At 44.0% G+C, this 27,727-nt stretch overlaps 1 protein-coding gene across 4 annotated transcripts in view; it reads right to left on the bottom strand.

Moving 5' to 3' along the window:
- Window positions 1-9,079, bottom strand: part of LOC126650134 (ras GTPase-activating protein 1-like) — a 140,600-nt gene extending 131,521 nt beyond the window's left edge. For all 4 annotated transcript variants that reach the window (XM_050334601.1, XM_050334600.1, XM_050334603.1 and 1 more), the window contains exon 1: window positions 8,626-9,079. In XM_050334601.1, coding sequence (XP_050190558.1) covers window positions 8,626-9,068 — 443 coding nt within the window. In that variant the 5' untranslated portion in view covers window positions 9,069-9,079. The remainder of the gene's footprint in view (window positions 1-8,625) is intronic.
- Window positions 9,080-27,727: the final 18,648 nt, after the last annotated feature.

Raw genomic sequence — 27,727 nt, 5'->3', positions numbered from 1 at the left:
GTAATCAGAGACCTGTAGCACATTGACCCTGGCCAGATTCCAGGTACCCACTAAAGTCTCTCTCTCCCTCTGAAACTAGACAGAGGAGAGAGAATAAAAAAACAGCCAAGGATTCATTAGTAGAGACAAGAGTTGGGAGAGGTCATTTGCTGATTAACTTCACAGGCAAAACATTCAATGTGGGGATAGTACTTAAATTTATTACTAACAGGATAAGATCCAGAGTGAGAAATAAAACAGTCTTAAAAAACACCTTCCCCCCACCCCTCCTTCCTTCCATGTTCTCTCTCCTCCCCCCCCCCTCCCCCCCAGCAGTGCAGGGGGACAGGGAATGGGGATTGCAGTCAGTTGTTGTTTCTGCCGCTGCTCAGGAGTCCTTCCCCTGCTCCCGTGGGGTCCCTCCCACAGGAGACAGTTCTTGATGTATCTCTCCAAAGTGAGTTCACCCCTTGGGCAGCAGTTCTTCCCAATCTGCTGTCCCCTGGGTCATTCCTACATGGGGTGCAGTCGGGTGTCTGCACCCCAATGGTCCTCCATGGGCTGAAGGCAGACAGCCTTCTTCAACATGGTCTTCACCACGGGCTGCAGGGGCCACAGCTCTGAGTCCTTCCCCTGCTCCCGTGGGGTCCCTCCTCCCCCTCCTTCTGCACTGACCTTGGTGTCTATGTTATTATCCCATGTTCTCACTCTGCTCTTCCCTGGCTGGAATTTTCTTCTGTGCAACACTCCTCTGTTCTTAAATATGTTATCACAGAGGCGTTACTATGCCTGCTAATTGTCTCGGCCAGCGGCAGGAAGTCTGTCCTGAAGCCAGCTATCATTGGCTCCATAGGACAGGGGAAGCTTCTAGCAGCTTGTAACAGAAGCCACCCCTGTAGCCCCCCTGCTACCAAAACCCAGCCACAGAAACCCACGACAAGGGCCTTACTAGAGTGGAGAGTTTTTAAGTAATGTCCCTTACCTAAGCCCCTGGGAGACAGCAGACCTCTCTGTGAGTTGGGTCTGGTCTGCATATCAGGCCCTCCATTCCCCTTAGAAGGCAGTCTCCTATTACAACTACTCTTCTTTTCCTCTTAAAAGAGGAGGTTGTGATGTGGGGTACAGATGGTGTTGCTTTAGGTGGCCCCTCTATCCCAGAAGGACCTTTGCCCACCTCATCAGTTGTCTGGCATTCTAGTTCCAGGGCCTCATACCTGTTTGTCATGGTTTAGGAATATTAGTGCTCCCACTAAAATGAAAACTGTGGGGATTAGACAGGCTAAAGGCCTGGGGAAAGAACCAGACCTTAACAGAAGGTTTGGGCTAAGCAGAGCACAGAGCAGCTCATCACAGGAATGGAGTTGCTAGGAGTTGCTACCCCAGAGCTTGTCCTGTCCCCAGGTAACAGCAGCAGCCAATTAGATGCTGCAGTCAGAGGTTTTGCCTTATAAGGAATGCTTTTGTGTTTGTGAAAAGTTATAAAAGGCTGTGTCCTGTCAATAAAGTTATTCTAGCCCCCTTCTCTTATGGAGTCCATGCTCTGTCTCTACCCCCCTGCTAGGATCATGATTTAATGCACCTCAAAAAACCACGAGATGCTCCCCTCCCCCAACCCCCTTCAGTGAAAGAGAGATAGAGGCAGAGATCCTGAGTTGAGATAGGAAGAATTTACTGGAAACAGCAATAAGAAGATGAGCAGTAACAGCAACAATATTAATAACAAAAGTATACAAAAGGAGGGTTATTTACATACAAAAAATGCTCACTGACCAACCAGCACCGTGTGGCCCCCAGACCCTTCATGCACATGTTTTTCCCACAAGCCCAAGACAATGAAAAACAATGACAGATAAACCCTCCAGTTGCAATCTGCATTACCCCAACTCTTTGTTCAGTGCTTGCTCTCCTGGAAAAGGAATGCACCCGAAGCAAGAGAATTCTCTTTCCCCTGCCCCCCCCCCCCCATGATGTAAGATAGTATCGAATAGCACAATGTCTTGGCCATGCCTACACAGCTCCAGGCTCTGCCCCCTCATAGCTACAACAAAAAATTAACCCTATCCTTGGCCAAAACCAGGACACTGTTGTAGAAGGTGCCAGTCCTACTTGGTAAATTTTCAGAAGGAGGAAGAACCTTCCTCCTGGTACATGCAGTGACCAGCTTCCAGCCTTCATCTTTAACAGACCCTTGACTAATTAACTTACAGGGTTCTGAGTCCACCTGCTTCTCCACTACAATGGAGGTTTGAGACTCCCGAGAGCCTTGAGACTGTAGCACCTCTGAAAATAACTGGTCAATCTCTTGCTCGCTTGCTCAAATACTACATAGCCTATTCACTTCCTCCCATAGCTTCTTCACCTGGCGACACAGCTCTTCAACCGCAGAACACCTTCTGTGAAAGAACTGTTTGTCAGCCCCAGCCTCACAGAGAGGCATCAGGCACTCCTGGCAACCTGTGACCTGGAGAGCTACATCTACCATCGGCAGGTCTGTCCGGCTAGAGGCCTCTGACACGTCTGGTTCAGTGACTCCAGCAGCTGCAGGGGAATGAGCTTTGCAGCGTGTCGATGCCACAAATGAACAAGCTTACACTAGTATGCTAATAAAACTGGGGATAAAAGGATCTCTTTGTGGTCTTTCTACCAGCTACTGAGTCTGTTTGCTGCCTCTATTGGCTGTTCCCAGATGGTTGGAGAAGAGCCCTTCCTGCTCGCTGTGCAAACTGCCATGCCACGCTCCTGTTTGCCCATACTCCTTCAAGCAATTTCAAACTCCAACAGTGATCCTGGCTCCCCTCTTTCTCACACAGTTAGCTGTCATGCACTTTGTCATGGGTTTTAGATTGTTCTCTTGTAATTTTCTCATGCCACCATGTGAGGGTGCTTGCCTATAGCAACATGCACTGCAGCTAGGGGAGGAACCAGCCTGGGGATGGGGCTGTGCTGTCTTGTGCCCAGGGTCCCAGTTGTGCTTGTCAATGACACTAAATTGGGGAGGAGCTGTCGACTTCCTTGAGGGCAGAGAGACTTCGACAAATTAGAGGGCTGGGCACTCACCAACCATATGAAGCTTAACAAAGAAAAGTGCTGGATTCTGCACCTGGGACGGAGCAACTCTAGAATAATGGACAGACTAAGAATGAGACTCTGGAGAGCAGTGCCATGGAAAGGGACCTGGGGGTTCTGGTTGATGGCAAGTTAAATATGAGTCAGTAGTGTGCCCTGGCAGCCAGAGGGACAACCGTGTCCTGGGAGTCATCAGGCACTGCATTGCCAGCTGGCTGAGGGAGATGATTGTCCTGCTCTGCACTTGTGTGGCCTCACTTTGAGTATTGTGTGCAGTTTTGGACACCACAATATAAGGATATAAAGCTATAAGAGAGCATCCAAAGGAGGGCTACGAACATGGTGAAGGGCCTAGAGGGGAAGCCATATGAGGAGCAGCTGAGGTCACTTGACTTTTTCAGCCTGGAGAAGAGACTGAGGGGACACCTCATCACTGTCTACAGCTTCCTCATGAGGGGAAACGGAGGGGCAGGCACTGATCTCTTCACTCTGGTGACCCTTGACAGGACCTGAGGGAATGGCCTGAAGTTGTGTCAAGGGAGGCTTAGGTTGGATATTAGGAAAAGGTTCTTCACCCAGAGGGTGGTTGGGCACTAGAACAGGCTACCCTGAGGAAGTGGTCACAGCACCAAGACTGACAGAGTTCAAGAAGCATTTGGACAACATTCTCAGGCACATAATGTGATTCTTGGGGAGCTGTCCTGTGCAGGGCCAGGAGTTGGACTTCAGTGATCCTTGTGGGTCCCTTCAAACTCTATGATTCTATGTTTAATTTTTTAATTATTTATAGAAAAACTGCTTATACAAACTACAGAAAATCACCATAGCCTCCCAATCTGATTATCAAATGTTAGCTAAATCTAAGCATATCATTAACTTCAGTTTCTGGAAACTATCCCAGAAAAATAAAGCAATGTACTCTGCATGGGAAAGTTCATTAAAGAAACCCTTTTCCAAATATTTATAAGTAGATATTAACAAGAGAAAATCATATACCCACCTCTGCTGAGCCAATGACAGGATTCCTTAAGAGCAAACTAAGATTTTAAATATTTTCATATAGTTACATACTCAACTTCTTTAAATAAAATTACATATAGATAAAAGAAAATATTAACATATGTATTCCAACCCGAGGAAACTTTATACTTATATAAACTCAAATCCCCCTTAAGGATGGACAAGTATTACAGTTTCAATGTTAACAAAATGAAACAACCAATCCTTAATTAAAAAAAAAAGGCTCTATGTGAAATTGGTCCCAATTAGTTGTTAAAATAAAGTTGAGATGAGAATGACTTTAGAACCCGACCATTGCAACAATCAGACTTCTAACTAACTTATCAGAACACTAAATGGGTACACTGAGTGCCCTAGAAAGCTGGCTACACCTTGCTCCAAATATTACCACAGTTTACAAGTTTATTTAGCAACACTCATTTCTATATGTTAATAATAGAAAGATAAATATTAACCATTTTGCAGTGTGTACCTTTTTAAAGTTAAGCAACACTGTTAGCTACCTTCAAAAGAATTTAAAAACAGACAAGACAAATTCTTGAGCTTCTACAGAATTAGGAGGAAAGTTGTCTATATAGAAATTAATACTCTGTTTATCTGACTCAGCTTTTCTTGTACTTTTTTCAAAGACTTTGCTAATATCTATTCCCACTGACATAATCCCAGACTACTTCAAGTAACAAGTTTCATCAAGCAGGTCATCTAATAACATTCCTCAACTACAGACAGTATATTTATAAATACACAAAACATAATTTAAAGATAGACCCATGCAAAAAGAAAAATTAACTTTTTTCCTATTCCAGTCATCAAGCAAGTGTTTTATATAAAAATAAAAACTAATTAAGACTGTCTGAAAGTATAAAACAGCAGAAGGAACTTGTCAAGAACCCATAAAATTTTATTGGTGCCAACCATAATCTAGAGGAACAGAAAAACACAGAGTTCTTGTTTAATTTGAATACTTCTATGCAACACACTGTTGACATAAGATGCTTTTTCTGTCCTCTTATTGTGCATACCAGCAAGATAAATACCAAGGGGGGGGTTGGGTTTTTTTTAAGGAAAAAAGCGAAATATGGGGGAAACAGGAAAACTACTGCAGGAATCCTAAGAATTTATGACTGAAACAACACTCAACTCCTTTCACTCAAACCAGGTTTGTTTCATACTTCTCTACCCAGCTCTCTATCTTCTGTTTTTTCTCACTAATATGTTATCTCAACAGATACCAAAAGTGACTGTAACAATACATCTACCATGAGAACGATTTTTGTTTTCAAAAGATTTCAAAGGATTTTCATTTCAATTTGATAATCACTGCTGTAAGAAACACCATATGAAAATATGAATTATGTTGGCATATACTGGAACTGCTTCTGCCATCTTAATGCAAGACTAAGGTATATCTTGTCAACTTTAAGATTTTTATTCAAATACATAAACAACTAAACTATTTCACATATCACCAGATTACTACTAAATTAAGTATCATTCATTCCTTAACTTTGTAGGGATTTCCATAACACCATTTCAGACTGCCATCAACCTCTGGCAGTGAGCTTTGAAGATTGGGTAGAGAGTGCAGAGAAAAAGACCAAACACACACAGAGAATTGTCCACTCTATTACCTAGCATCCTGTGCCTCCCACCTACCATTAAGCTACAGCATAAACATACTACTTCTATACTCAAATGAAAAAGCACACACTGAACAGACAATCATTAAGTCAGTCTCATTCAGGATTGTGGGGCTAGCATTGCCTTGCACAGTAATTGCATGCCCTCTGCACAGCAAGGACAGAACTGGAACAGAGGTAGGATGTGTGATGATTGGTTAACATGTCCATGTAGTGCTTCCACAACTCAACAATTAAAGAGGTCAGCCCAATCAGGGAATTCTGAATTCCCTAAGCCCATCAGCTGGTCTGTGTCACTCATCCAAAGAAGCTGTGCTCTACTTTGTGCCACCCTGCCCAATAACCATGGCACTCACGGATATTAATTTTAGCCCAATGTTGCTGAATGACTGGATTTGCTGTTGTTCTGACCTGGATACTCGTACTACTGAATTACTGGATGTGTTGTAACAACACAGATAATTGTACTACTGATCTATATTTATTACTGTACCTATATTTAGCAATAGCTTGTTTATCCCTAAAGCTATTGGGTCTAGCATCTGTTACTGTATCCTGAACCTATAACTTGGCAGTGCCACCTTAGGCCCTTACAAGGATCTAAGATAAATATCAATCATACTTTGGGACTTTGAGTACTTTAATTAGCAGAATCTCTTACACATCAACAAGCTTCTCCCACTGCTTCAAAATTAATCACATTAAAATGTATTCCCATTTTCCTGATGTAGTTGGGAAAGAGGAAATGTATTAGGTATTTGCTTATATTAAAGTGACAGATCTTTGTTCAATTCTATCAAAACAGATGGTATGACTACAAAGAAAGTACACTTCCAAAATAAAACATCAGGACTGAAAGGATAAAACTTACTATCAACATGCAGCTTAACTGAGAATGGTAAAAAAAAAAAAATAACCAAAAAAACTTTGTATTAAAATAGAGAAATGAAGGAGAAAAAGGCTTCTGATTATTTTTAATTAGCCAACAAATTTTTTGAGAAGTCACAAGAATTATGTTACAAAGAAAAAAACAGGTAAGTAAATGGAGGTATAAGTTTCTGAATCAATTTTTCAAAATCTATTTTGCTGCTTAGATGTTTTTATATTGAAGTATCTGCAAGACCAAATACTCAACTACACAGTTATACTGGTCCTGCAAAGACTTCAATATCCCTTTTTGTCTTAATAAGCTAAGTAGCCTCATTGACCAACACAGAAAATCAGGGCCTTCACAGTCCTACTTTTTGTCAGAAATTTTGTATCCTCTTTTATGAAAGTTAACCTTCATGCTATGAGTTACACTACTCTGACAGCAAAATCCACTTATAATTGTGAAAGTAGTAAGAATTACTTAGTATCGAATACATGATCATTCACCAAGAATTACCTCTCTTTCTAAAAAATATTTGAAAAAACCACAACCTTACTTTCTGAGAAACATAATAACCAGTTCTAACAGAAAAAGCAGTGTGATCTTTCAGAGAGAACAGGATTCTGTATCTCTCTGACATAATACACAATATTGAAGAAGTAACTTCACCTTTATGTACTTCTATTTGCCTCCTCAGTCTTTATCTAAACTGCCTGATTATATTTATGGAAGTGTACAACTTTAAGACTATTCAAACACTGTCTTCACAAAGCAAAGTCTTATTCTTTGTTAACTTTCACACAAATTCAAGAAATTAAAAGAGGAAAGGATTAGTAGAAAGCCTGTCATGGTTAGAGATTATTAAAAAAAAAAAAAAACCAAACAATATTACAGAAATTAACTCTCCAACACCAGAGTTATGAGAGATGGTAAAAATGAACCCAAATTCAGATGGGTTTTCAGATGAACTTTGACCTATACCTTGAACATATCTACCATTCTGTACCTTGAAACCCTGTTATTCCCTATACTTACTATAACTTCAGGAATAACATATTTCTATATACCAACATAAGCAATTTAAGCCTTTGAAACTGTTTCATTTTGGGGAGAGGAAGGTACTTGAGGGTTGTTCCAATACAAGCTGTAGTGGTTTAACCTGGCAAGTAGCTAAACACCACACAGCCGCTCACTCATCCCCCCCGCCCCGCCCCTCCCCCTCCCCCATTAAGCTAGAACGTACAAAACAAGTGATGCACAATGCAGTTGCTCACCACCTGCCGACCGATGTCCAGCCAGTTCCTGAGCAGCGGCCCCCGGACAACTTTCCCCCTAATTTATATACTGAGCATGATGCCATATGGTATGAAATGCCCCTTTGGCCAGTTTGGGTCAGCTGTCCTGGCTATGTTCACTCCCAGCTTCTTGTGCCTCCCAGCCTACTCGCTGGTGGGGTGATGTGAGAAGCTGAAGAGTCCTTGACTTACTGTAAACGCTGCTTAGAAACAACTAAAACAGTGTGTTATCAACCTTATTCTCATCCTAAATCCAAAATACAGCACTATACCAGCTACTGGGAAGAAAATTAACTCTTTCCCAGTGAAACCAGGACACAAGCCTTGCAACCTTTTTACGTAAATCTGCAGACTTCCTGGAATTAGTTCGTTGTTAAATCCAAAGGTTGTATTTAGAGCACTCGCTCGTTACATGAACTCTATGTAACATTATCTCATTTTTTTTATTTCGCAAAATATAAACACAGAATTGCTCTGCCTCTAGCGCAAGATTCTTTATATAACTAGCATTGTAGGAATCCCGATTAACCTCATGGAAGGATAAATATAATAAAAACATTAACGAATACTTACAGGTGGTTTTTTTTTTTTCATTTGTCTCTTCTTCCCAAACATAACCTAATTAAAAACTTCCACACTTCCACTGGAGTTTAGCACACACTTTCCGCCCGCCGCGGCGTCCCCCCACCTCCCCGCGGGGGAAGCGCATAGGGGTGGCGAACACCCGACAGGGCACGGAAGCGCTGCTACTTACTGGTTTGTGGGGGGAGCGTTGAGCGGGATGGCCACCTCCTCCTCTTCATACTCAGGTCCATCCAACGAGTCGCCTTCGTCCATGGTCCCCAGCCCCCCCGCCAAGGAAGGTGGCGGCGGCGGCGGCAGCGGGGGAAAGGCGACAGTGCTGGGTTTGGGTGGGAGCAGCAACCCTCCAGACACCTCCGGCCCCTGTACAATTGCTGACGCGGCGCCTCTGGACACCAGAGGGGCAGGCCCCGAACCTAGCGCCAGGAGCCCCAACGCCGAGCACAGGGCCGGACCGCCAGCGCCTGGGCTGTCCCCGCCAGAGTCCAGCAGGAAGGGGCCCTGCGACCCCAGCTCCTTGTCCCGACATAAGGTGGGATAGTGCTCCGACTCAACTCCGCCAACGGCTCCCACCATCCCGGCGGAGGTAACCGAACCGCTCTCCTCGGCCGCCATTATGTTAAACTTCGCTCCTTCCTACCTCTCCCCCCCCCCTCTCCCCCGCCGACCGCAGCACTCCGGGGAAGTGGCGACGACTTCCTCCTCCCCGCGACTCCGCCTGTAGGGAGCGGAGCTGGGACAAGATTTCTCCAGCAGAGACTCTGAACAATAGCCGTCTGGGTACCTAAAGTAACTCCACAAGGCCCCAGCGCTGTGCCTTATCCCCCTGCGGCCGCGAGGGGAGCAACTCCCGCAGACAACTCCACACTCTCACCCCACCCTTAAGAGCCAGCGAGAGCGCACGACTGCATGGGCGGGACAAAGAAGAAAAGAGGAAGGAAGCTAGCGACAGAGAAAAAAGCAAATTAGTGAGCTGCACCTGCGCGTTCAGTTTCTCATTTGCATTCTCATGTAGGGAGTAGGCAGCAGATCGCGGAGCGTGAGGTAGCTGGGAAAGAAGATGGGGGTAGGTTCCCTGCTCCCTCTCAAGGAGTGTAAGGGATACAGGGAGGGGAGGGAAGAATAGGGAGTCTTCCATTCCTGCCTCGGGGAAAACAAACAAATAAATAAAAAAAAAAATCACACCAAATAACGCAACAACCAAACAGGAAAAGGCGAATCTCCCCAAATCGTGCCAAAGTATATTCCTTTCCCGAGTTACAGCATTGAAATTGAGGACAACTGTGCGAGTCTCTTGCACTGACTTGTGGAAACAAATCCCAAAACTCGCAGAGTATTGAATCAGGTATATTTATTCACAGCGCTGGGTGCATAGGGGATATCTCCACCCAAGTATGCACCCCCATTGCCTTTGTTCAGCTCTTTTTATGCGATATATTGTTACATATGCATTAGCTGTGTCAGCAAATTCCAGAAAAGTGGGAGGGGAAATCATTAACATACACCACTCCTATAACTCCACCTTGGATACGCCCCTTGGGGGTCTTCTTTCGGGGGTCTTTGGGTGAAGTAAGAAGTCTTCCTTGGCTCTTAGCTTTTCACCTTTGAGGAGAACTGCTGAGTTGGCACTGTGCAATTAACTCAAAACTGGTATCATCTCTAGGAACCTCTCTTTATCAACCTTCAAGATCCCTTCTCTTGAGTCTCAAAGCCCCTTATCGAAACTCCAAGGTTTTCTGTTCCTGCTAAAGTCTTCATTATAAAATTAACTATATCCTATCTGTAAGTTAGCATAAGCAAGCAAGTAAGGCCCTATCCTGATTCTATCTAAAAATTAGCTAGTAAGCAACTAAGGCTACAATCTTGTGTCATTACTTTATATTTTGATCACCCTTTGTCACACCACCGAAGTGTGAAGCAATAAATACACACGTAGGCCTGTAGGGAAAGCAGGGTGGTTCGCAGGTCATTCCAGTACTGATATCGGGGTTTAGAGATGTAACAAGAATTTTTGTAGTGGAATGTGCCATAGAAACTACATATAGCTGAACCAAATGATTTAAAGGGACTAACTAAGCAAAGAAACAATGAAGAAGGGAGCTGAGGCAGGCAGCCAAGTTACTCTATAACCAGGTATATTGTCTTTAAGAGGGTCATAAAGCACTCACTTAGAACTTTAGGGGCTCGACACAGGGAAGACCACTGAAGACACCTGATAAAGCCTCTCTGAGACCTTATAAGAATATGTATATATGCTAATAGGTGTTGGGAAATGTCATGAATATGTAACAGGAATGTGGGGAATGAAAAATCAATAATCATGTAATGCTGACATATAAGCTGTAATGAAGATACCTCTGTGTGCACTTTGGTGAATTGATTCCCAGGGCCCCCGGTGCGCTGTGACTAGGCAACGCAATGTAATAAAGAATTCCTGGCTTTGAAAACTCACAAATTGAGTCTTAGAGATTTCTTTTAAGAGCCGATTTTAGGCAACAATACAAGAAAACAAACAAACAAAAGCAGGAATTTGCTCACTGCTATGCTGCTGCCTACAGGGAGAACAGGTCTAGTGAGGCACCATAGCAGGGATGCTGCAAGGGGAGCAGATCTGGGCAGGGGGTGATGCCACAGGCTCCAGCTATTAGGGGCAGAGGAAGCAGGGGATCGAAAAGAAATCAGTTTACATGTCCAGCCACTGTATACATGGTGATGAAGGTCTTTCTGGGTACTCACATGCTTATTCACTGAGCACTGCTCAATGAAAAGGATTATTGTATAGTGTAGTGGTTTGACCTTGGCTGACTGCCAGATGTCCACCAAGCTGCTCTATTCACTCCCCATCCATCAAGATATAAAGAAAACAACAAAAACTTGTGGGTTGAGATAAGGACAGAGAGATCATTCAGCCATTACCTTTACAGGCAAAACAAACTTCATGGGGGGAAATGAATTTAACCTATTGCCAATTAAACAGATAGTAGGATGATGAGAAATAAGAACAGAACTTCCCCTCATCCCTCCCTTCTTCCCAGTCTCATCTTCATTCCTGATTCCTCTACCTCTTCCCTCCTCCAAGTGGTAGAGGGAGATAGGGAATGGAGGTTGCGATCACTTCATCATGCGTTGTCTTTGCTGCTCCTTCCTCCTCATGCTCTTGGGTGGGTCCATCCTGGAGCCAGATGGCATTGGCTCTGTCAGACATGGGGGAAGCTTCTTGCAGCTTCTCACAGAAGCCACCCCTGTAGTCCCCCACACTACCAAAATCCATCCACGAAAACTCAGTATATTCTATACATAAGAATAAAAACACATATCAGAGTCTACAAGATATTCTTTATCTTATAAGAGAAGCAACTACATTGCTACTAAAAATGTATTTAATCTGCACTTCCCTGAAATTATAGGTCTTTCTTCTTATTACCCAAGCCCATGAACTTTTACACCCAAGCTTATCTTTGTCATCAGTTAATTCTGGTAACTTCAGTGGGTTTACATGGATACATTAGGTTCACCTCATATGTAAGTACCTCCATGATCAAGACACTGTGTGACACCTTACCAGGCGATATAACATGTAGATATCTTTTTTTTTCCATTATTAAAATAGCTAAAAAAAATATAGCACGTTGACACTTGCATGTCTCTCAAGAGTTTTCAGAAGGCATCTAAACATTCAGGTTTTCAAAGCTTTGTATTACCCAAAGGTATTAAGTGAATTTCTCCTGAGACCACTAAAACAAACTAATACTCCCACTTTCACAGCTTTCCACCCAACATCCTTTTATCTGCTGAAATGAAATTTCGTATCATGCCTACTAAAAGCAACAATCACTTCTGGTTACAGCATTAATATCAGTGGAATTATGCTGGATTTGTGGCAGTGTCAATGACAGAAGAATCAGGCTGAAGTCCTCAGCTTAAAGGATTCTAACGCATTTATACTCTGCTGTTTTTCTGTTTAAGAAATTGCAGCTTCAATAGCAATCTCTTATGACTTTGATTTCTTTATTGCCATGTTTCATTATTATATTTGTAATGTCAAATAATCTTGTAGTTTACTGTCTCTGGGGGTTTATATTTAGTGCTGTTTGCTATTCCTCAGAGATTTTCAAGTAAAATGATTTTAACACAATCTTGTTGCTTTTGTAGAAGTGATATTCTGAAATTTAGAAATACAGTGTAAATATTTATAAGATTCCTTTTATGAGACAGTATTTTCTATGTGCCTTCAAGGGCAACAGCATGTGTACAGGTGTCACAGTTTAACCCTAGATGGCAACTAATTACCACACAGCCACTTGCTTACTTTCCCCCCCAGTGGCATTGGGTAGAGAATCAGAAGGGTAAAAGCAAGAAAATAAAACATCCCTATATTATCAACACTGTGTTCAGCACAAATCCAAAACACAGCCCCATACTAGGTACTATGAAGAAAATTGCCCCAACTAAAATCAACACTATAGGTATGTAGGATTCCACAGTAAGGATTCCACAGAAAGAGAGCTTCTTATAAGATCAACTAAATTGTTGCATCTCTACCCCTGACACACCATTTGTTTTCATTTTACAGGCAGAGTTCTCTGTCCCAGGTTGCTTGGCATTGCAGATATCATTAATACCCATACATTTTGTCTTTCCTCTGTTAAGACATACAAGTTGGCTTCCATTAAACAAGCTTTCATGGGACTTTATTTGCATTACTGTATTTGAATAAAGGAACCAAAAGCTTGCCACAAAAACCCAATACAGGCCAGCAGACTGGGGGTAGGCAAGAGCAATAAAAGCTAAGAGAAAGGAGGAGGAGAGGGGGTATTCATTATTATGGCATTTGTCTTCTGAAGCTACCGCTCCATGTACCGAGGCCCTATTACTTCCCAGGGAGTGACTGGACATCACCTGCTGATGGGAAGTAAAGAATAAATCTTTTTGCTTTGCTTTGCTTCCGCGTGCAGCCTTTGCTTTTCTTTATTAAACTGCCTTTATCTCAAGCCAGGAATTTCTCATCTTATTTTCTCCTCCTGTCCCCCTGAGGAAGGAGAGTGAGAGAGAGGCTTGGTGGGCACCTGGCAGCCAGCCAAGGTCAATCCACCACATGGTGGTTGACCCCAGCCAGTAGCCAAGCACTCAAGAGTAAGGTGACAAAAATCCCAAAAGCAATTTATGCATCACAGTGAGAAAGGCCTCTGTGTGAGCTCTTTGTTTGGTCTGCCACTAATCTGCATGGGGCTTTTAACCAAATAGTACACATGGAGTTCAAAAGCAACTGCATCTTATGCTGTCTCTTCCTCAGGCAGTATTTAGGGGAGAAAAGAAGAAATGGGGATAATGTGGGAAGATGCAGGAAGCAGGAATGCATAGGAATTGTCATGGCATGAATACATAAGAAACTTCTTGTGGAATTGCTTGGCTGATTTTAACCTTCTTGCAGACTCAGCTGAGACCTTGCTTCTCTGCTGTCAAGGTACCATTCTTAAATATGCCATATTTTCTTTTACTGTTTTTGTCTGGGATAGATTTAATGTTCTTCATAGTAGATTGTATGGTGCTGTGCTTTGTATTTGTGATGAAAATAGTGTTGATAACACAGGGTTGTTTTAGTTATGGCTGAGCAGTGCTTGCACAAAGTCAAGGCCTTTTCTGCTTTTCACACTCCCCTATCAGCAACTAAGCTGCAGTTGCACAAGACGTTGGGAGGGGTCACAGCTGGGACAGCTGACCCCAACTGACCAAAATGATATTCCATACCATATGACATCATGCTCAGCAATAGAAGCTGAGGGAAAAAGAAGGAAGGGGAGACATTTGGAATTATGGCATCTGTCTTCCCAAATAACCATTACATGTGATGGAACCCTGTTTTCCTGGAAATGGCTAAACATCTGCCTATTGATGGGAAGTTGTCTCAGGTTGGACTTGGCTCCCAGCCAAGTGTCCGGACCTCAGGGACAAAGCCTTCCCCTTCCCTCTCACTCTCGTGTAATTGATTAAAAAGATCACGAAAAAGAAAAATCAAAAGAACCCAAACCGAACTGAATTTTAAGTGGAAGATTTATATATATATATATATATATATACATAAAGAAAATTATATACAGGGAACCTCCCAAAGGGGAAAAGGGAAGGGAAAGGGAAAAGGGAAAAAGAATAAAAAGGGATACAACGCAAATACTTCCCTCCAGAGATAGCGAACCACACCACACAACCGCCGGCACTCTCTGCCTCTCAAGGCCAACCAGATGCGCTAGGTCTCACTCCCTCACCCGGGCAGAGCGACAGCAAAGCTACCTTCGCCTTCGGTCTACCGGAAGAAAGAGAGCGAGAGTTTCCTCTCTCTTCTTATTTATACTCTTGCTTACGTAAAAATCGTATGGAATACTGGGAACATGGTCTTGGTTCCTTGGTTACAACCTGATCACCAAGGAAGGCCTAGTCTTAAAATTACTACATTCTCCACCCCTTATTTCATACTATTTTTACGTAATACTTATATGTCATGTATTTGTTTATATCCCGCGTATATATATACATATTTATATATATATATAGTCCTTTGGAGTAGTTGTCTTGTGATAGAAAATCGGTTTCAGCATCAACAGTAGCTTGGTTCAGATCCTCGGCACTTTGGTCACAATCACAGTTCAGGTTTAGGACTGGTTCACTGTCTCATCGTCAGATACCGGTATCAGTTTTGGTCAGGTTTCTCTCATTTGGTGACTGGTCTCCTGTAAAACAACTTGAAGCACAAAGTTAGTTTTTTCCCAAGGATAAATTTTTTGAGGTACACACTGTATCTTTCCATCCTTCCTCATCACCCACCAGGTGTACCCTGGCTCTTGAGCAAAAACAATTCCACGAATGGGTTTGTCTTCGCCCGAGGTAGGGGTAACCCAAACAACTTTACCCAACATACCTCTCAGGTGAATCACTGGAACTTTGTCTCCATCTACAGTGTGGAGGGATTCTGTTTGGGCAGGGCCAGCTCGATTGATAGAGCCTCTAGTATTTATTAACCAGGTGGTCTTGGCTAGGTGTTTATCCCAGTTCTTAAATTTTCCCTCACATAGTGCTTTTAAAGTTGCTTTTAACAGTCCATTATACTTTTCAATTTTTCCAGCAGCAGGTGCATGATATGGAATGTGATAGACCCATTCAATACCATGCTCCCGTGCCCACGTGGCCACTAGATTATTCTTGAAATGAGTCCCATTGTCTGACTCAATTCGCTCTGGAGTGCCATGTCTCCATAAGACCTGCTTCTTAAGACCCAGAATGGTATTCCGGGCCGTTGCATGGGGTACTGAATATGTCTCCAACCATCCAGTCGTTGCTTCCACCATGGTAAGCACATAACGCTTACCCTGGCGGGTCTGTGGTAAAGTGATATAATCGACCTGTTATGCTTCTCCGTATCTATACTTGTCCCAGCGTCCATCATACCATAGGGGCTTCAATCTTCTTGCCTGCTTGATAGCAGCACAGGTTTCACAGTCATGGATAACCTGGGAAATAGTGTCCATGGTTAAATCCACCCCTCGGTCTCGTGCCCATCGGTAGGTGGCATCTCGGCCCTGATGACCTGAAGCATCATGGGCCCATCTGGCTAGGAACAACTTTCCCTTATGTTGCCAGTCCAGGTCTATTTGTGACACTTCAATTTGCGCAGCTCTATCCGCTTGTCTGTTGTTACGATGTTCTTCGTTGGCTCGACTCTTGGGTACATGGGCATCTACGTGGCGGACTTTCACATCTAGTTTCTTTACTCTAGAAGCAATGTCCTGCCATAAATCAGCAGCCTATATAGGTCTTCCTCTACGCTTCCAACTCATGTTTTTCCATCGCTCTAGCCATCCCCACAGGGCATTGGCTATCATCCATGAGTCGGTGTAGAGGTAGAGCCTTGGCCATCCTTCTCTCTCTGCAATGTCTAGGGCCAATTGGACGGCTTTGAGTTCTGCAAACTGACTCGACTCGCCTTTACCTTCAGTGGCCTCCATGACTTGTCGGGTGGGACTCCAAACAGCTGCTTTCCACTTCCGGCTCTCTCCTATAATACAGCAAGAACCGTCAGTGAAAAGAGCATAACGTGTCTCTTCATCTGGCAGTTGATTATATGGCGGAGCTTCTTCAGCTCGACTCACTGGCTCTTCTTCCTTTTCATCTGCCAGACTGAAGTTTCCACCTTCGGGCCAATTAGTTATGATTTCCAAAATTCCGGGGCGATTCGAGTTTCCAATTCGGACACGTTGCGTAATCAAAGCAATCCACTTGCTCCACGTGGCATTGATAGCATGATGTGTAGGAGGCACTTTCCCTTTGAACATCCAACTCAGTACCGGTAGTCGGGGTGCCAGGAAGAGTTGTGCTTCAGTGCCAATCACTTCAGAAGCTGCTTGTATGCCTTCATATGCCGCCAGTATTTCCTTCTCCATAGGGGTGTAGTTGGCTTCAGATCCTCTGTAACTTCGACTCCAGAAGCCAAGTGGTCGCCCTCGTGTTTCACCAGGCACTTTTTGCCAGAGGCTCCAGGAGGGACCGTTATCTCCACATGCAGTGTAAAGTACATTCTTTATATCTGGTCCCGTCCTAACTGGTCCAAGAGCCACGGCATGTGCAATCTCTTGCTTGATCTGCCTGAAAGCCTGCTGTTGTTCAGGACCCCATTGGAAATCATTCTTTTTACGGGTCACAAAACAAAGAGGGCTCACAATTTGGCTGTACTCTGGGATGTGCATCCTCCAGAAGTCTATGGCTCCTAGAAAAGCTTGGGTCTCCTTTTTGTTTGTCGGTGGAGCCATTGTTACAATTTTATTGATGACGTCGGTTGGAATATGGCGCCTTCCATCTTGCCATTTCACCCCTAAGAACTGGATCTCTCTGGCAGGCCCCTTGACCTTGCTCTTCTTAATGGCAAAACCGGCTTTGAGGAGAATCTGGATAATCTTCTCTCCTTTGTCGAAAACTTCCTTTGCTGTGTTTCCCCATACAATGATGTCGTCAATGTATTGTATGTGTTCTGGGGCCTCACCCTTCTCCAGTACAACCTGAATCAACCCATGACAGATGGTGGGACTGTGTTTCCACCCCTGGGGTAGTCGATTCCAGGTGTATTGCACGCCCCTCCATGTGAAAGCAAACTGCGGTCTGTACTCTTCTGCCAAGGGAATGGAGAAAAATGCATTTGCTATGTCAATGGTAGCATACCACTTCGCTGTCTTGGACTCCAGCTCATATTGGAGCTCCAACATGTCTGGCACAGCAGCACTCAATGGCGGTGTGACTTCATTTAAGCCACGATAGTCCACTGTCAATCTCCATTCGCCATCGGATTTGCGTACAGGCCAAATAGGGCTGTTGAAGGGTGAGTGAGTCTTACTGACCACCCCTTGACTCTCCAACTTCCTGATCATCTTATGAATAGGGATCACAGTATTTCGATTGGTCCGGTATTGTCGCCTATGCACTGTTGAAGTGGTTATTGGCACTTGTTGATCATTGACTTGCAGGAATCCTACAACAGAAGGATCTTCTGAGAGACCAGGTAGGGCAGACAATTGCTTGGATTTCTCCTCAGTCACTGTGGCTACACCGAAAGCCCATCGGTATCCTTTTGGGCCCTTGAAGTATCTTTTTCTCAGGTAATCAATACCAAGGATACAGGGGGCTTCTGGCCCTGTCACAATGGGATGCTTTTCCCATTGGTCTCCAGTTAAGCTTACTTCGGCCTTTACCACTGACAACTCTTGCGACCCTCCTGTCACTCCAGAAATAGACACAGTCTCCATAGTCTTATGTTCAGATGGCGTTAGTGTACACTGGGCACCGGTATCTATCAAAGCCCGGTATCTCTGTGGATCCGATGTGCCAGGCCATCGAACCCACACGGCCCAGTAAACCCGATTATCCTTCTGGTCCCTTTCCTTCTCCTGGCAGAAGGCAGGGCCCCTCTACTGGTCCTTGTCAGAGCATTCGGTGTCAGATATCCTCTTTGTTCCACCAGCGGCCTTCTTGTTGTCAAGAAAGTGGACTTCAGCCTTCTTGTGTTGTGGAGATCGCAATTGCTTTTCCAGAAAATCCGCATCAACTACAAAGACAAGTTACTTATTGGTTTCCTTCTGCTTCAACTCTTTCACTCTAGCCTGAAGTTTGGAAGTGGGTTGTCTATCCCATTTCTTCATGTTCTCTCCCTGTCTGCGCAGGTAGGACCACAGCTGATTACATGATTCGCATTTAGGGCCCTTCCTTCTGTGTGTAGGGGGAGGAGTTGTTGACCGAGATCTGGACCAAGATCGAGATTGAGGTCGAGCTCGTGGTCTAGATCGCTTTACTGGTGTGTCTCTGTAGTCTCGGGAAACGCTGTCATCTCTGTCTTCATAGTCATCCTCATAATTGGAATATTCATAATCTCCTTCCATTCTTCCTTTAGAGCGGATGGGTTGACGTCGGACATCGGACAGATCTTCGAAATTCTCTGCTATGCTCTGTATCCATTGACACATTGTTTCTACATCCGGTTCATCCAACTTTGGATGGAATGCTGAAATTAGGCAGCTGATGTATTGTGCAGGGGCACCTTTAATTACTTTTCTCCACATTGGATTGGTACATGGGAGACTCGCAGGGTCTAAGATATCATAATAATCCGGATTACTAAAGATGAGTTCAAGCATGGCCAGTTCCCGTAGATATTGAATACCTTCTTCTGCAGTTGTCCATTTTCCTGGAGAACTTGTTAAGTACTCTTTAAATGGATATCTCTCTCTCACAGCATTAAGGATCCTAAGCCAGAGACTATGACTATATGGCTCTCGTGCAATTCCTTGTTCAATCTCACGGTCTCGAGCCAGGGATCCCAACTGCTGTGCTTCGTGACCTTCCAGCATGTGGCTTCTAGCTCCATTATCCCAGCATCTTACCAGCCAGGTTAGAATCCGCTCACTATAATTTTTTCTCAAATCCCGGAGCTCTGCTGGCGTCAATGATCGTAATACTTCTGATGTTCTCACAACTCCCGCTTCTGGATGGACATCCCTCCTATCCATTTCCACTTCTCTTTTGACGTATCTGTGTGGAACTGTTTCCACTCTGCCTCTCTCACGTGGAGGTGGAAACGGAACATGCCTCGGGGATGGGCTTCTGTGTTGTGGAGGTTGAGGCGGGGGCTGTGTCTGCTGCAGGGATGGTTTTCTGGCTTGTGGAGATGGGGACCGAGCACGGTGCCTGGATGGGCTTCTCGCGGGTGGAGGTAACGAGTAGTCCTCTGGACCCTGGGATGAGGATTTCAGATAGTCCTCCATCTCTTCTGTGGAACAGTCAAGAAGAGTGTATTCAGGTGTCAACACTCTCCTTGGCTTTTGTGTTCCATCAGGCATCTGAGCTGCTGCCCCTTCTTCCTTCGGACGCGTCACCCTCTCTTTTGGACGTGCCCCTAATTCCTTGGGACGTGCTCCTTCTCTCACAGCTAGTTCTTCTTCTTCTTCAGTTACACGCCTCAGTCGTGGGGCTAGGCTTGTGGACCCTGCATCATCCCTTATCCACATCTTCTTTTTTGTTATGGGGGCAATAGTGATTTCAGGATCTTTGGTGTGGGCCCCAGTCTTGGTCATAGAAGTGGCTGGAGTTCCCATGTTCGTAAAGTCCATAATTGGAACTCCAGTGTCAGCAGGTTTGGTCCAAACTGTGCTGGCTTCAAGTGGCATCTGGACTCTGGTCTTGGTGGACTCCATTCTGACTGGCATAGTTTGTGTCCCTGTCTCCGCCTTAGCCTTCTGAACATGATCTACAGCGGCTCGATAAGTACTAGCCAGGCCCCAGCATAGAGCAGAGATTTGGGTATTTGGATCCTTATATGTAAGACAACCTTCCATTAAACGATGGGTTATCTCATTAGGATCAAAGGCCTGTGCTGCCGTGAAGTCCCAAGTAATGGGAGGTGCCAAGCGCCCGATCCATTTACCAAACTCTTCCCATGCTCCTTGCCAACCAGGAACTGCCCTTTTCAAGCCCCTTTCCAAAGCTCCAGCTAATCCCTTTGAGGTACGGCCTTTCCTACAACAAGGGAACCAGCATAACACAATCCTTCCAATTTTAAATAGCATGTTCATCACATTCATCATAAACCAAATTGTTGCCACACAATTTAGATAATCATTGGAGGCAACAGTCAGTTTGGGAATTTCTAGGATCCAACGTTTAATATCAAGGTAGGAAGAATACCTTTCCCAGATGTCTCGCCAATTGAACACTGTTGGATTTGGATTGTCCCACATGTAGTAGCCTAAAACAGGTGCAAAAGCTGCTAAAAGTACATTAAAAATTAAGAAAGTGGCCATTATTTATATAATTGTCCTCAATGTTCTTAAACAAAAGGTATATTTATATAAACAAATCCCTCTTGGCTGCGATCCCGGTACTGTTCCCAAACAAAGTCAATGTTTGGCAGAACTTGGCCACCTGCCCAGAAATTGTTACCAAAACAACCTCCTGGTAATCTCGGTGGAACCTCCAAAAAATGTCCCAGGTTGGACTTGGCTCCCAGCCAAGTGTCCGGACCTCAGGGACAAAGCCTTCCCCTTCCCTCTCACTCTCGTGTAATTGACCAAAAAGATAACGAAAAAGAAAAATCAAAAGAACCCAAACCGAACTGAATTTTAAGTGGAAGATTTATATATATATATATATATACACAAAGAAAATTATATACAGGGAACCCCCCAAAGGGGAAAAGGGAAGGGAAAGGGAAAAGGGAAAAAGAATAAAAAGGGATACAACGCAAATACTTCCCTCCAGAGATAGCGAACCACACCACACAACCGCCGGCACTCTCTGCCTCTCAAGGCTAACCAGATGCGCTAGGTCTCACTCCCTCACCCGGGCAGAGCGACAGCAAAGCTACCTTCGCCTTCGGTCCACCGGAAGAAAGAGAGCGAGAGTTTCCTCTCTCTTCTTATTTATACTCTTGCTTACGTAAAAATCGTATGGAATACTGGGAACATGGTCTTGGTTCCTTGGTTACAACCTGATCACCAAGGAAGGCCTAGTCTTAAAACTACTACATTCTCTTTCTCTCTTTCCGGAGCTCCAAGTCTTTTAAATAACTTTGCAGCACTGTAAAGTTCTTCTTCTATTATCTCTAGGACAACAACTTCGATTCATTGCAGCTGGAACTGTTTCTCTATCTCTCTCCTATGTCAGCCTCAGGGCTGGGCCTACCCCTCTCCTGGGCTAAGACCAGAGGCTGGGGGGTTACCCCGGTCCTGTAGGGTCTTCCATGGACTGCAAGGAGTCACTTCCCTACCATGGATCTTCACCACAGAGTCACAGGGGATAATGGATTTTGAGTCCACCCCTGTTTCCTGTGGGGTCCCTTCCCATGGGAGATTAGTCCTTGATAGACCTCTCCGAGGTGTGTCCACCTTTCGGACAACAGGTCTTCCATTCTCTGCTGTCCCTCAGGGTCACAAATTCAGCTGCACTAGCATAGATCCCTCACTCAGATCCCAAGCCTACCCGAGCCGTCTCGCTCCAGCGTAGGTCTCTCTCAGGGTCACAAATCTCCAGCAGGACTCTGTTTCATTTCAGGCCTTTCACGAAGTCTCAGCTTCTTCGTACATCCACTTGCTTCAGTGTAAGCTCCTCTATAAGCTGCATGGGGGTCTCCTCACCCCAATAATCTTCCACAGGTGACAGGGTTTTATTTTTCAGTCTTTTCCCTGCTGAAGCGAGAGAGTGAGCAAGAGAGGGGGGAGAAGCAGCTTCACCCTTTGAACTTCTCTCTCCTGCTGCTGCCAGCTTTGACCTTGGATACTTCTTTATCTCTACCTAGAATTCTTCTGCAGCAGTCTTGTCCAGGCAGTCAGTCCTTCTCTAAAGTTTTTTTCCCTCTACTTTCTTACAGGAGAGAAGGGGGGCTTAAGTGCCACACCTGCCCCTGGCCCAGGGCCGGGGGAGGAGGGAGCCCTGGACCACATGGGGCCTGCCTTCTCTCCTACATGACTCCTAATTTCATCTGCGCCACCACCTTCTCTTCCGTTTTCTTAACTATGTAATTGACAGAGGCGTTACTAAAACTTTTGATTGGCTTTTTCTCAAGAAATCCACCTGGAGAAAACCATACTCAGTCCCAGGGAATGGCTGGTGGGCAAAACCATGACACCCTGTCATAGCTTGCCCAGACATCATGTCCCATGGGTCTAATTGCTATGTCCCGGTAGATTGTTCCTAATGCTAAGACAGGAAATATAGTCTGTTCTTTTGCCTCACGAATGGTAAGAACATATGCCTCTATCTGCTCCTGCTTTGAGTTATATGTGAAGTTTACTAATTACCACCATGCCTGATGTTCTTTCTCAAATTTGGTTGTGGTGTCATTTCTGGATATGATCTCTCTTATTTCTTCAGGTAAAATTCCTGATGTTCCTTCTCTTATAACTCCTGCAGTTATGGATTGTATCCATTGCTGGGTTTGGATACACTGTATTGCTATTGAGACATTTTCTTGTAAACCTCCAAAAACATTAGTCACAACCTGAAAATCTTCAGATATGTGTTTAGTTAACAAGATCATCAAGTCTGTAGTAAGAGATTGTGTTTCAACTATAGTCATTAATGATGATCTTAGTGGTACCTGCAGTTTTCCCAAATCAGATGTTACAGTGCTGAGTTTTTTAATGAATATTTTCTGATCTATTGAATTTAATACACCTAGTCCTGATCCAAACCATCCTGTTAGATCTTTACATGTTCTTTCATGATGGGATCTAGTCCTTAACCAAGCACTCCATCCTTTAAGACTTTGGAGAATGAAGGGCTGACAATCCCCTTTTATAAAGGATATGTTTGTTTGGATTTTCACTTGGACCTTTTTTAGTGAATATGTAGGGTCCAGGAGTAACTTCTTCTCGTTAGATTGTCTAATTACATAGGGTCCTACAAGGGAAGGATTATGACTTTTTTCTGTACGTTCTGAGGGCGTATATGAGGAAGGAGTCAGTTTAGCAGAAGTCTGTGTTGTTGAAGTAAATACTGTTGTTGTGGTGTCTATTAAAAATTTCTTTGATAGTGCCTTATCTCCTTCCAAAGTAGCCCAAAGACATACTACGGAAACTGGTTTGTCCAATGTAAAGTTGTGCCAGCACTGATCAGATGCACAGATGGACTTAGCAATCAGTTTTCCCTTGTTATATTCTATGGGTTCTCTTACAGTGATTTGGGTCTGGGATATTTGTTTCTCATGGTCAGGTATAATAATTCCTCTACATCCTATTCGTATTTCCCCAATTATTCCAGCTAAGATACTAAGCCCATTCCTTTTCTCTCAACCAAGTTCTAAATGTGGTTCATTTTTGCACATGACCACAGGGGTCAGGTTTAAATTAGAAATGTCTCTTCCAGACATACCAGAATATCCCATATAAGCCTGAGACCATGGCCAGTCTAAGGTAATGGCTTGAGCCAGAGTTATTCTACTTATCAGAGTTCCAACGGCTCGTGTCAAGTAAACTTGAGGGTTGTTGGTCCTACAGGTTCTGACATCCATGTTTCTTTAGGTGACTTCTCATCTAGTGGTTGACCTGAAAAAGTTTTAACATACACCCACTCTCCAGGGGAAATGTTATGTAAGGGTTGGTCTATTCCCCTTGAGTGAGTGCTCATTACTTGTTTGTTAATTTCTGACAATTGTTTACTCAGTGTGATCAGATATTCCCATATATTTCCTTCCCCAACTTGTGTGAGGTCTTCTCCTTGATAATAATTCCCATAGGGTCTCCTGTATAGTATTTCAAAAGAGCGTAGCCCTTCTTTAATCTTAGATTTGACCCTTATTTGCAATAAGGCTAGAGGTAAGGCTTGGTACCAGTGCAGATTTGCTTCTTGACAGATTTTTACCAATTGTTGTTTTATCAAATGATTCATTTTCTCCTCCTGACCACTTGCCTGTGGTCGATATGGAGTGTGTAACTGCCAATCAATTTGCAGAATACCGCTAATCTTTTATATAATACTCGCTACAAAATGTGGTCCCCGGTCCAAGGAGATGATGTCAGGTACTCCAAACCTGGGGATAATTTATTTAAGTAGTACATTGACAACTTCTCAAGCCTTATTGCTTCTGGTCAGGAAAGCCTCTGGCCAGTTTGAGAAAGTATCTGTTAAGACCAATAGGTATCTGTAACCCCCTTTCCTAGACAGCTCTAGCTAGGTGCTAGGGGTAACAAAGGCTGGGGACCTCATCGGATATTGTTGGCAAATAGATTTTGCTGAGTTACCACCAAGGGAGGGGTACAAATACATACTGGTACTGGTTGATGCTTTCAGTGGATGGCCTGAAGCTTACATGTGTCATACTAACACAGCAAGAGAAGTGGTAAAAGCTTTGCTCAATCACATAATTCTGAGGTTTGGGGTTCCTCTAGGAATGTCATCAGACAGAGGGACACATTGCAGTCATAGTGATGGAGGTATGTCATGTCCTTTTATAGTAAGTTGAACATGGCCAAGAATTAAAAACTAGGCACCTTTCTGATGATGGCCAACATTCAGTTTTTTATTGCTTTGTCGAATATATTACATCTTGTACTCACACTCTGCAGAAGCTTACATACCAAAACTATTCTTAGCTCTGTTATCTATAATTTATTACCAGCCTTCACATATGATTGGATGCTCATTTCCTATTTACATTCTTTCCTTGCTGGTCAGGTCTTGCACCTTTTCAAGTCCTTTGCAGTCCCTGCTTTTCCGAGGGAAATCAGCTCCAAAATGTCTAAGTCAAAATCCTTCACCTCTATATCTTTCATCAGGGGCTCCGTGGACTCCCCGCTCACCCCAACATTGTCCTGGGAATTTTTTGGGATCTCCACACTTGCTACAGACCTCAGGCAAGCAGCAAAGTCGAATGCATGAATGGTACTCTTAAAATGCAAATTGGTAAAATTTGTCAGGAAACATCCATGTCATAGGTTCAGGCTTTGCCTCTAGCTCTGCTGAGGATTTGCATCCAACCAAGGTGGAGGGATAACATAAGTCCTTATGAAATATTGTATGGAAGACCATACCAGGCTCCACACATTCCAGGGGACATTCACACGAGAGGAAAAGTTGATTTACAAAAGTATTTAATTGTTTTAGGCTCTACTTTACAGAAGCTCCAGAAATTCGTTGAGCTTTCCAGGCCCATAGGATTGGACACCCCTACTCATCAATTTATAACCAGGAGACTGGGTCAACATCAAATGGTGGGACAGTGACCCGCTGCAAGCCAAGTGGAGAGGACCATTCCAAGTCCTGCTGACTTCCCTCACTGCCGTCAAAGTTGCTGGCAAAGGACCGTGGTTTCATTACTCCAGAATTAAGAAAGCTTCAATTCCTGGAACAATCAGCAAATCAGAGCCTGACTCAGATGAAGAGGATGTGGCATAGACTGTTTCTGTCGGGGGTGGAGCAATGGAGGCCTACAGAGAATGGAGACAGATGCAGAAAGGCTGCGAAGAAACCTCAGAGGAAGAAATTGATCTAGAAGTGCTTTGACAGTTGCAACTGCAGGAAACGCCTGAGATCCAGTGATAAGACGCCGCTTCCAGAGACCCCTGCAGGACCCCCCTATCTGTGCCCCTCACCATTCCTTCCCTTCCTTCCCTAACTCCCAAATCTCCCTATATGGCTGGACATATCCCTGCAACCAATCCCTCCATTTTCCCTTATCTCTGACCCTCAGGATTCGGTGCCCCTGGCAAGAATCCCACCCTTGTTCAAGACCCTTCTATGTACCCCTCTATATAAACTGACACCTTGTTTTAATAAACGCTATTTTGTGAGTCACCTATCTGGGGGCTCGTCTCCTATACAAGATGTGCCCGAGGGTCTTTCGCGGGGACAAACCCCCCCTGCGATAGTTTCTACTGTATATATTATCTGTACAATCAGTAACTATGAATTAGGTTTAGAGCCTAATTTACATTTGGTGTTAGTAAAATGCACCCAATATTCTTCATAAAAGCAAGTGATGAATTTGCACTATGAATTTAGCTGAAATTTTGCAACAAATTTAAATTCTACATTGACCAATTCCTGAAGATGTCTTATTGGGTTTGGGAGACATTCTCCACAAACTTACTTCATGGTTACCGAACTGGACCTGGATAAAACAACTGTTTCATGTAAGTAGTAGAGATTGAACAAGATTTTTTAATTTTGTCCAGTCTCTAAAGGAGGAACACTGATGCCTTCGAGTTTTGATTTTTTTTTTAAATTTTGTAGATTTTAGAAGTAGTTATATAGTGAATGTAGATTTTAAAGTAGCAACGCATTATCCCTTACCCTTTAACACAGCAATTACACATAGCAAACCATTCCCATATCAATTCCCCTAAATTCCATTAGTCTGTTTAGTCTCATTTTCAAGGTAGAATTGTAGAGAACACCCTAAAATCTGCACAAGAAGATATAGACATAGATACAATGACCTTCAGGACCAGAGCTTTAGAAAGCCTCCAAGAACAGCACGTGCTCCGAGGAAGATGAAGATGAGGAAGAGGGGGTCCCAAAACTCCCCCAGACTCAATTCCCGAAAGACGTGTTGGGGGGCAGAACCAAGGTGGTGGCCGGTTGGGGATTGGGTGGAAATCATAAAAATTGTAAACACCTGTGTTTGGGAGCGTGCACAGTGGTAGTATTCCTGGAAACCTGAAGGCTCATTAAAGCCTTTTTGTATCCTTATCTTACCTCCTACCTAATTTGACCTGGAGTTTTTTTCTCTGCAGCCTTTTAGGCAACAGGGGAATTCTCTAAAATACGCTGGCAGAAGAGGAATTTATCGCAGGATCAAATTTCCTGATCTGAAGAAGTCACAGATCCCAAGATTTCCACCTTTTGGGCACCAGCTGTTGCCCTGAAGATGGAAAGCCAAAAAAGACTGCAGGCAAATTTAGTATGGAGATAAGGAGCAGTCTCTTAAAAAAGGCCTTCATTACCCTCGGGGTAGGACACCCAGGGCACTAAATGTGCAGCAAGAGCTTTCGGTCCTGGCACCTATTTTCTGTGAGAAGTCTTCATCTATGTTCAATCTTGGGAGTCATATTGGCAATTTTAGCACAGGGTTCCTGCAAGCGGACAACAGCCCTTTCCCCCAGATAAGAAAGCCCTTACTCTCGTGGTGGACCACTGTCGTGGTTTTGCCCTGGCTCAATTTGCTTTCACACTTCCCACACAATTACTATCAGTTGAGAGAAGGTTTATGCAGACAAAAAGAGACTGAACTGGGAAAAAAGGTATGA

Source organism: Myiozetetes cayanensis, unplaced genomic scaffold (assembly GCF_022539395.1).
Source record: "Myiozetetes cayanensis isolate MyiCay16 unplaced genomic scaffold, myiCay2020 scf56, whole genome shotgun sequence".
In the NCBI taxonomy this organism is placed as follows: domain Eukaryota; kingdom Metazoa; phylum Chordata; class Aves; order Passeriformes; family Tyrannidae; genus Myiozetetes; species Myiozetetes cayanensis.
The sequence above is the reverse complement of the archived record's forward strand: the minus strand, read 5'-3'. Positions and strand labels throughout refer to the sequence as shown.